The 10497-nt window shown below is 46.1% G+C and overlaps 1 protein-coding gene across 2 annotated transcripts; it reads right to left on the bottom strand.

Moving 5' to 3' along the window:
- Positions 1 to 4622: 4622 nt before the first annotated feature.
- On the bottom strand, positions 4623 to 9305 carry PROCR (protein C receptor). Of its 2 annotated transcripts, none has more exons than XM_070382120.1 (4): positions 9059 to 9305; positions 6148 to 6399; positions 5539 to 5817; positions 4623 to 5283 (listed from the first exon to the last, which is right to left on the bottom strand). In XM_070382120.1, the coding sequence occupies exons 1-4, from the start codon at positions 9132 to 9134 to the stop codon at positions 5162 to 5164; spliced, it is 729 nt and encodes a 242-aa protein (XP_070238221.1). In that variant the 5' UTR covers positions 9135 to 9305; the 3' UTR covers positions 4623 to 5161. The 2 variants fall into 2 exon arrangements, with proteins under 2 accessions (XP_070238221.1, XP_070238222.1); XM_070382121.1 differs by having other exon boundaries at positions 4623 to 5280; positions 9059 to 9301.
- Between the last annotated feature and the right edge of the window lie 1192 nt (positions 9306 to 10497).

Here is a 10497-nt window from a genome sequence, read left to right as displayed (position 1 = left end):
AGTTTGCCAGGGAGAGAAAAGAACACGGCATGGAATGGCATGACCAGAAAGGACAAGGTATGGTGGGAAAACAAGGGTGGCTTGAAGGGGATAGAAGGTAGGTTGAGAGAGGGGGAGGATACTGTAGACTAAATGTTTGTGTCTCCCCCTCCCAAATTCAGATGTTGAAACCTCATCCTCATTGTGGTGGTATGTGGAGGTGGGACATTTGGGAGGTGATTAGGTCATGAGGGTAGAACATTCATGAATGGGATAAGCACCCTTAGAAAAGAGACTCCAGAGAGCTCCCGCCCCAATTCTACCTTATGAGAACACTAAGAAGATGGGCACCTGTGGACCAAGAAGTAGGCCCTCATCAGACACTGAATATGCCAGCAGCTCAGTCTTGAACTTCCTAGCTTTGAGAACTGTGAGAAATAAATGTTTTTTGTTTAAGCCACCCAGTCTGAACAGACTGAGACATAGGGGCTGACGATGAAGCTAGAGAAAAGGTAGGTTGGTGCTGGTTCATGGAGAGTCCTGAACTCCAAACTAAGGAATTTAAATTTTATCCTATACACAAGGGAAGAACTAAAGAATTCTGAACTGAAGACTGGCATGTTATAGAAAGCATTCTGATGGCAACTTTTTGAGGGGACTAAAAGAGAGTCAGATCTAATTCTAACAACTCAAGTTAGAGGTGGTGAAAGCCTGAACTACTGCAGCTCCAGCATTGATGAAAGGGGTGATGTAACATCTCAGAGAATTAGTACATCTGACTCACACTCCAAGACTTCACTCTTCCAGCTGGTTTCTTCCCACCTTCTCCTTTCCCTTTTGCCTCCTAACTTGGGAGAAGAGTTGGCATAGTCTTGATCTGGACAGTGTCCGTGCCAGGTCCTTAAGCTTAGGGTCGATGGGCCTTAGTCTATCTGCAGCCGAGGACTTCCCTGGTGGTCCAGTGGTTAAGACTCCATGCTCCCACTGCAAGGGGACAGGGGTTCTGTCTCTGGTCAGGGAACTAAGATCCCACATGCTGCAGGGTGTGTCCAAAATAAATAAATAAATACAATGCAGCTGAAAGGGGAAAGAAAACTTCAGCAGTTTTCTAGCCAACAACATGTGATAATTTTCCAGGTTTTTTTTACCACCTAGAGAATACTCCTTCACCAGGTATTAGAGGTTCAGTACAACAAAACCCCAGCATACTCTCGAGTCTCATTTTCCACTCTTCTATTCTCTAGTCCCACTGGGCTGGTTATCCTTCCTAACATCTACTCTTTTTTTTTCTTTTTCTTCTAACTCTAAGCCATTATTTAAGCTGCTCTATGTTTTCTATCTGTGCACAGTCAGATCTTACCCTCCATAAAACCCACCCCTTCCCCCCACACATTCCTCTGATGCTCTATTTTGGATGAGTTGAAAAACCATAAATTCCAGAACATGAAGACATGGGTTTGAATTCTGACTCTGCCACTTACTTTGTTTACTTACTTTACTTTTTATACTCTTCTAACTAAGCCTGTTTCCTAATTTAAAATGAGGAGACTGCCTTTCTTAAGAGATCTTATGCAGTATTAAATGATAAATGAAAGTTAAAGAATTTAAAAACTATAAAGCACTATGTAAATCACACCATAGCATCTTTATATGTTTCTTCCAGATATTAGGATATCTCAACTTTTTTTTTTTTTTTTTTTTGGCCCTGGGTCTTTGCCGTGGTGCTTGGGCTTTCTCTAGTCGAGGCTCATGGGCTCCGGAGCATGTGGGCTCAGTAGCTGCAGTTTGTGGGCTTAGTTGCCCCATGGCATGTGGGATACTAGTTCCCCAACCAGGGATCGAACCCGAGTCCCCTGCATTGCAAGGCAGATTCTTAAGCACTGGACCACCATGGAAGTCCCTTGTGTTGTATTATTTTTATTTGTGTATGTTTTATCTTGCCAAGTAAACAATGAGCTTCTCAAGAAGGATCATGTCTTAATCATTTAGTATCATCTGAAGTACATAGCATAAACCCTTGTATGTGGAAGTTACTGACAAACATTTACTGGATGAGTAAATGCACTGATAAATAAATGAGTAAATACAATAAGAGATATAGGAACATTTAGGGCTTTGTTTTGGTTTTCCAACATCTAAAGCCTGTCCTCTGTGCAAATCTTAACGAGAGATAGGGTCCCATCTCCCACAAGAGAAACCAAAGATGCTTAAAGTTTCCCTCTCCATCACCCCCTTGTAACTATGGCAAAGGCAACACGATCCAGGCATGGCCATTTGAATGCTTCCACCAGGACTTTGAATCTTGAACAAATAGTGTAAGACACAGGGTAGAATTTCTTTAAGATGGCACCATGCAGTGGTGATGAAAGCAGTGACTCCAGCTGTGGTATCCTTAACTAGATCATTACAAAAATGAGTAAGAGTCTATCATCATGGTCTAGTCAAAAGACTGAGAAATTTTCTCAGTTTGGAAACAGACACAGAGAGAGTCAGTCATAGGTTGGAACTTTGGGAAGCAGATGCCAAGACAGGATTTGAGGTGCAAAACATTAACTCGGGTCAGGAAATAAGATTGAAAAGAGAAGAAATCAAACTATAATGTAGGTCTGACAAAGACCCAGCCAACCTGGTGGGGAGCTCAGGAGTGAATACAGCTCATCAGAAACACAGTGCTGTTTCGCTGTATTTCAGTGACTTCCCTGGTGTTCCACTGGTTAAGAATCTGCCTGCCAAGCAGGAAACAGGTTTGATCTCTGGTCTGGTAAGATTCCGCATGCCCTGGAGCAAGTAAGCCCATGTGTCACAACCACTGAGCCAGCACTCTGGAGCCTGTGAATCGCAACTACTGAGCCCGAGTGCTGCAATTACTGAAGCCTGTGTGCCTAGAGCCTGTGCTTCACAACAAGAGAAGCCATCGCAATGAGAAGTCTATACACTGCAATGAAGGGTAGCCCCCACCTGCCACAATTAGAGAGAACCCAAGCACAGCAACAAAGACCCAGCACAGCCATAAACAAATAAATAAAACTTAAAAAGAAATACAGTGGGTCAGAATGGCTGAATCTTTATACTTTATACCCTGGTTTTGCTCAGTCACTGGGTGAGAACACTCCCAGGATGAGCATGACCTTGTGCAGGACTGTGCTCTGAAGTGAGACAGACACTAAGGGAACGGGAGTCTTTAGAGGTTATCTGCTGATTATCTTTCCTTGAAGGCAGAACTGGGTGGGATACCTGTTGTGCCTACCAGAGAAAGAGATGAATTATGACATTGTGAACAAAGCAATAGAGTGGAATGGAGGGAGAGGATTCTACAGATACTGTATTTTGTAGGTGGGGATGAAGGGGGAGTAAACGAAGGTTAACACTGAGGTCTCTACATTGATATGATTTGATGGTAATTCTGTTTAACCTGGAGTAAACAACAGATGAGAGAGAACAGGATTGAAGAGAAAGATAAGGAATATCATTTTGAACATGTTGACTCTGAAATGTCTGCAAATATTGAGGTAGAGATGATTTCAAAAATCAAGGCAAATGGGGGAGGATCAGGAGCTCAGCAGCAAGTGCCAAATTTATTAAGTATACATATATTGTCTTATATGGTGGTATGGTGGTGGTTTAGTCACTAAGTTGTGTCTGACTCTTGTGACCCCCATTGACTGTAACCTGCGAGGCTCCTTTGTCCATGGGATTTCCCAGGCAAGAAAACTGGAGTGGGTTGTCATTTCCTCCTCCAGGGGATCTTCCTGACCCAGGAATCGAACCCACTTCTGCACTGCAGGCAGTTTCTTTACTGCTGAGCCACCAGAAAGCCCATTTATCTTATATATATATATATATATATATATAAAATATATATATATAAAATTTAATGCCTAATGCCTCTATTAGGTAGGTATTGTTATACCCTTAAGGGTTATTTATTATATCCTTTTTGTATATTTTATTATACCTTTTGTTTATGAAGTGAGGAAGTTAAATGCCTGGCTCAAGGAGGTAAAACTTGAGTCTGTCTTATGACAAAGCACATGCTCTCAAAGACACCATGATGTTTCCCCACGGAAACCACCATATGTAGACAGTATTTGAAGTCATGGAAGTTAACAGGTCACCAGAAATGGTACAGTTTAAGGGGGCACAAAAGGAGCCAAAAAAGGAATTCTAAGGAAGTCACCATTTCAAAGGTGAATTGAGGAAGCTGACACATGCAAATGGACTGACTAAGAGGCCAGAACAGTTTTTAAAAGTGAGAAGTATGCTATCTCAGAAGTTAGGGTAAAAAGAAATTCCTAGTCCACAAAGTGAATTGTTGCAAATGTCATGGAAGATGAAGGTTTCACATGTAGAGGTCACTGATGATCTTAGAGCAGTTTATAGACAAGTCAGACTGCAGTGGGTTGGATAGTGAGTGGGAGATGAGGAAGCAGAAGCAAAGGGTACAGGTTAAGAAATTCTCTGGTTAGGGAACTAGATCCCACGTGCTGCAACTAAAGATCCCACATGTTGTAATTAAGACCTGGCACAGCCAAATAAGTATTTTTTTAAAAAGAAGTTTTCTCTTTCTTAAAAAAAGGTGGGGGGCGGGTGTATAAGTTACTTTCCCCAAAGTTTTGCAAAGTAGAGGAAATAATAATGCTGTATACATAAGTAAGGAATTTTATTAGTTATTATTATTGATTACTTAATAACTCCTTGCTCCCATATTACTTGAATTTCACACTTTCATCATTTCTCTGGTTACCACTACCTCTATTGCACCAGTGTCTCTTCCCAAATCTAACATCCCTGAAAGCACAGAATGTTGGTTATTTGGGTTGCGGATGACTTGTTTTACTTGGTTGTGTGTTTTGAATGCCTCAGATTCTGTCTTTGAAAGAAGGGCCATAGACCACCTCCGTTGCCCCAACTCCATCATCTGTTTTCCACAAATACAAATAAGCATTCACTTCCCAGACCAATTCAGCAAAATATAGGAGTTCTTTGGTTCTTAGCAAGCCGAGTACCATGTCTACCTAGGCTCCTCCCCTTCCTTCCCCCAAACTCTTGGTGGGCAGATCTCAGAGAAGAAATGAGCTGCCACTCTAAATCTTCTGGAATATAATGTCCCAGATGGAGAGTGTGCACAGTTCTGCAGTGAGCTGAATCAGTCTAGCCTTTTTCCAGCGAGGGCTGGAGAGAATCAACACCGCCGCCGTCCACCTGTGCACAGGAAGATGCCTACAGCCACTCCAGTGACGATGAAACAGCCCACCAGGACGCCCAGGACCAGTGAAGTGTAGGAACGGCCTGTTTGGCTTCCTGCTGAACGTGGGAAGAGTTAGCTTGAAGAACATACCCCCAAACAAGTGAGTCCATGGTTTGAGTCAAACCCCAAAGGATTTCTTCCCCAAAGGAAGTAGGGGAGGGGCTAGTTTACCAATTCACATAAGATGTGTGTACTCAGTCCCAAATCGCCAGCCCTGGGCCTCCTGTTGCTCAAGAGGTATCCATCTTTCAGTTCCACCCATTGGCCTGGAACCCACCCAACACATAGGTCCCTCCCTGAGCCCATCATACCTTTCAAGTTGTTCGTGGTGATGTGTTTCTGTATGTATTGCACACAGGTGTCCTGTAGAAATTCCCTCAGTTCGTACCGAGTTCGATTGTACTTGTTTAGCTGGTCAACCGTGTAGGTGACCACTCTGGATGGTGCATGAGGTTCCGCCACCCATGAGGCTGTTTTTGGCTGGAAATTTACAAAGGAGCTCCCATTCACAGCCACTTCGAAGAAGACACGGGCTTCCGAGCCCTCAGGAGGCAACTCGCAGCCCAGGAAGCAGCGAATGATCAGAGGAACTGTAGGTAGGGGATTCAGGATCAGGGGACAGTGTGGAAAAGGTGTCAGGTGTGAGGAGGAAACGGAGATCAGGGTGCAAGGTGGACCAGGGACAGGGACTCCCAACAGGGACTACCCCGAAGCCTTGCCAAGCAGGAAAAGGGCCTGAGGGACAGTACAGTACGTCAGCTAGGATACCGACTCTTCTCCAGCCTCAAGCACCCAGCCCAGTACTCGGCCCGACTCTTTCTTCCATAAGCCCGCCCCCTCGTTATGGCCCGCCCACAGGCCACGCCTCCCATCTCAAGAGGGCCCGCCCTCGCCAGCCCCGCCCCATGTGCTTCACTCACAGGTCACGCCCCGCTCCTGGTGCACCACCTGCACCAAGCCCACGAACTCCTCCAGGTAGCGATTCAGGTATCTCTTCGTGAGTGCCCAGCTGTCGGGCTCCTGCAAGGGCTGCAGCTGTTGGATCGAGACATTGTGGCCTGGGCCTTCCAGCACGTGCGTCAGGACCCCCCCCAGCGTCGCGTTGCCCCGGTGCCACACTTGAGAGGGGTTGCGGAAGTAGGAGACCTGGGTCATGTGGAGGTCCCACGGGCCTGGGGGCGGAAATCAGAGCGTCTGGTCCGGGCCGGCGTGGGAGGGGTCAGCGTGTAACTCGAGATAATAACCCCCTACCCAGAGGTCAGCCGCCCACCCTGGCCCTTTATAAACATAAATTGCCCTCCTACCCTTCCACCCATTTGACGCTGTCAAGTAACCCTGTCAGGAGGGCAGGACAGGGGTTATTATCTTTGTTTTACATTTGAGGAAACTGAGGCTAGACGTGCAGAAGCCACTTGCCCCAGGATAATCCAGACGAGTGGAAGAGCCACTCTGACATCCTTTCAAGCTCTCACCCCTTCCTCCCCCGACCCCCTCCCCATCCCCCCGCCATTTCCAGTTAGTTATTAAATCCTGGTGGCTCAGACACCTGCAATGAGGGAGACCTGGGTTCAATACCTGGGTCCAGAAGATCCCCTGGAGAAGGAAATGGCAACCCACTCCAGTTTTCTTGCCTGGGAATTCCCATGGACAGAGGAGCCTGGCGGGCTACAGTCCATGGGGTCGCAAAGAATCGGACATGACTGAGGGACTAACACATGTTCACATGAAGACCCAATTTCATCTCCTATTCTCTGCCTCTTCTGCCGCTGCCCTACTTCAGGCCTTAGTCGTTCTCATCTGGACTGGAGTAGTGATTTCCTTATCCCCTCCACTCATCCTTTAGTCTCTCCGCTTTTTATCTGACCTCCACCCGGCCCAGAAATAACACTACAGCCTTCTGCTTAAAATCTTCCAGGGACACACTCCTCTATCAACAGCAACAACAATAATAGCTGCTGCTGCTAAGTCGCTTCAGTCGTGTCCGACTCTGTGCGACCCCATAGACGGCAGCCCATCAGGCTCCACCGTCCCTGGGATTCTCCAGGCAAGAACACTGGAGTGGGTTGCCATTTCCTTCTCCAATGCATGAAAGTGAAAGTCACTCAGTCGTGTCTGACGCTTTGAGACCCCATGGACTGCAGCCTACCAGGCTCCTCTGCCATGGGATTTTCCAGGCAAGAGTACTGGAGTGGGTTGCCATTGCCTTCTCTGAATAATAGCTATTGAGTGCTTATTATGACCTGGGCACTATACTTTACATGCACTATTATCTTATTTGTGCCTTCCTCCCATTAAGTTGATGTAGTAGCTACTATTATTAACCCCATCCATATGGAAAACAGACAAGTGGCATAGGAGAGTTAAGATTAGCATGCAGGCCGTCTGAATCCACTCAACTACACTGTCTCCCTATAAGCTATCTGTCTATAGAATCAATCTAAAGTCTTTAGCCCGACATTCAAAGCTTCCCGAAGGCTGGTTCCCCCACCACCCCCTCGCCATCTCCCCCTCCTCCCAGCTCTTTTGGTCTCTTCCCTATGCTTAGATAGTACATCAGTACTTGGAGTCTGTCATGCTGCCTTTCGGCTGACATGTGAATAGCATGGCAGGGTTGCTCTGCCTCTTGGCAAACTTCTATTCATGCTTTAAGGCCCAGCTCTATTGCCCTGTCCTTAGAGAAGTTTTCCTAATGCTTCTCCTCTTTGCCCTCCCATACACAGTGGGTCAATTTCAGTAATCCCAGATTCTGCATAACTATCTTCAAACACACAGACTTCCATCCCTCTTGGTGCTGGAATCATGTCTGGTTATCTCTGCCTCCTACACCTGCCAAGGGCCTGGCATGGAATTGGTGCCCAGAGAATGTCTGAGGAGGGAATGAGTCCCAGGTTGTAAATCTGTGTGGGGGGGGATGTCTCTGTCCATGTCTGCATCTGAGAAGTTGTGCTCTGTATCTGTAGATGTGAATAAGTATATCTGTGTGGGTCACCCCCAGACAAGGTTCTTACCTGCTAGGTGACCAGTCTCCTTTGTAAAATGGAGATAATAGTATTACCCACCTTGCAAAGATTTTGTGGAGGTTAGATGAGTCAATACATGTCTTAACTGTAGTGAGCACTCATTGAATACTGGTTATTTGCTGTCTCTCTGGGGCAGGGGGTAGGGGAGACTGAAGCTACAGGGACTGCAGGAGAGGAGAGAGGAGGCCCTTGTGCAATTATAATACAGGGTAGAAACTCCCCTTCTCTGCTTAAATGGAGCCACTGTGACAGCCTGATCCCCATTAAGTTTTCCTACTAACTACAGCTTGTCTTTCCCCTGAGTTTCCTCTCACCAGTCTTCCTCCACTGTCTCTAGTCTCCTCTTCTGCCTCACAGTTCTCAGTCCGAGTCTTTCCCAAAAACTCCCATCACTTCTCCCAGTGTCTCTCATTCCTTCCATCTCTCATCTCATCTCTTTTCCCATCTTCCCTAAACTCACCTCCATCCACCATCACCCTCAGACCTCTCCCTCTCCAGACTTTACCCACCCACCTCTCCCCTCTACCCATGGCTAATTCTCTCACCCTTTCTACCAGCCCCTTTCCCATTTGTCTAGTTTTGTTTCCCCCTAGCCTCCTCCATCTCCCCCTTCCCAGGAGCTGAACTGTAACTTCCTCAGCTTGGCTTGGGGACACAAACCAGTCCCTAGGATCGCCTGCCCACTGGAGAGATCCAGCTGGCTGCAGGCCCAGAACCTGGGGATAAACTCTCCTCTGGTCTTGCCTGGGTACCCAGACAGGCTGAGAGTCCCTGGAACCATCCCAGGACAGGACATATGCCATCGACTCACCATCTGAGGCTTCCTGGCTGCAGAGGGCCCAGCCGGGCAGGAGCAGTGGCAGCAGGGGCAGCAGTGTTGTCAACATTCTTTGCTGAGGTTCTCAACCCCACCTGGGCTCTTGGCTCTGGCAGACTGGGGGCTCCGGCCGGCTGCTGCCTAGGGGAAGAAGAAATGAGGACTGTCTGGGAGGGGAGAAGGCTGGACGGAGGAGGCTGGAAGGTGGCCAGGGCTTGGGAGGAGAAAGAGGGCGGCAGGCTTATAAAGCGTTATTCTTACCCTGTCTCATTTCCTACTAGGGGGCTGGCCTCCCTCTTCCCCTCCCTCTGCCCCGCCCGCATCACACCCTCCTGCCCAGACCTGCCTTTTCCCTTTTCCCTGGGCCACTTCCGAGGAACAGTGAGCGGAAAAGGGGGAGAAGGGCCAGAGAGAAGTCCTGCCCTCGCTGAGTCAGGGGGTGGGGCATCCACTTAGAGCAGATTTTAGGATGTTGAGATCAGCATGCTTCTGATGAGGAAACTGAGGCCCAGAGAGTACCCAAAGTGTGTACATCATGGTGATGACAGATCCGGGGTTAGAATTCCGTTTTCCAATATGTTGACTACATTTTATCAGAATTTTTAGTAAATAGTAATTATACAGTCAGGGATCTTGTTCTCAGAAATAGTCACAAAATGAAGTAAAGCAGCTTCATGCAGCATTGTTTGAAACAGGAGAGAATCACAAACAATCTAATTCTCAGCAGAGAACTGGTTCCTTATAGTAATATTTTTCAAAATGAAGTCACAAACTATTAGTGGGCAATGAAGACAATTAGGCAGATTATGATTAGCAGGGTTTTTCCTTTGAATGAAATAGACTTGAATGAATAGACTTCTTTCCTTAGAATGAAATAGTATAAAAATTTTCAGTGCATCACCCTTAATCAGGGTAAATATTATTTCATGAAATATTTGTTCAACTGTATGTGTGTGTGTATTGGTTTTGTGCATGTAGGTTTCTATGATGGATATTAAATAGCAGTATAAAGTGTATTTCTTACTCGAGGAAGCAAATACAGTAAGTCCCCTATACACAAATGAGTTCTGTTTCGAGATTGCGTTTGTAAGTCCAATGAAGTTAGCCTGGGTACCCAACTAACACAATTGGCTATATAGTACTGTACTGTAATAGGTTTATAATGCTTTTCAGAGAAATAAAGCAAGCACAAAAAATAAAAAATTTTAATCTTCTGGTACAGTTCCTTGAAAAGTACAGTAGTATAATACAACAGTTGGCATACAGGGACTGGCATGCATGTTTGCATCTTTGAACATTTGCAACTTGAAAGTTCATATGTAGGGAACTTACTACCAGTGCCCGCTCTATTTTCATCATATTACTTAGCACTACCTGAAATTATATTACTTACTCATTTACATGTTTATTGTCTGAATGTCCCATCAGAATGT

This window comes from Bos mutus, chromosome 13 (assembly GCF_027580195.1).
Source record: "Bos mutus isolate GX-2022 chromosome 13, NWIPB_WYAK_1.1, whole genome shotgun sequence".
Taxonomy (NCBI): domain Eukaryota; kingdom Metazoa; phylum Chordata; class Mammalia; order Artiodactyla; family Bovidae; genus Bos; species Bos mutus.
The sequence above is the reverse complement of the archived record's forward strand: the minus strand, read 5'-3'. Positions and strand labels throughout refer to the sequence as shown.

Bases quoted from the DNA above. Each gene is read 5' to 3' on its own strand.
- PROCR (XM_070382120.1), bottom strand. From the start codon at position 9,134: ATGTTGACAACACTGCTGCCCCTGCTGCCACTGCTCCTGCCCGGCTGG. The intron at 6,400-9,058 runs GTGAGTCGATGG...TTCCGCCCCCAG, and splicing joins CAGCCAGGAAGCCTCAGATG to GCCCGTGGGACCTCCACATG. The intron at 5,284-5,538 runs GTATGATGGGCT...TCCCACGTTCAG, and splicing joins CACCACGAACAACTTGAAAG to CAGGAAGCCAAACAGGCCGT.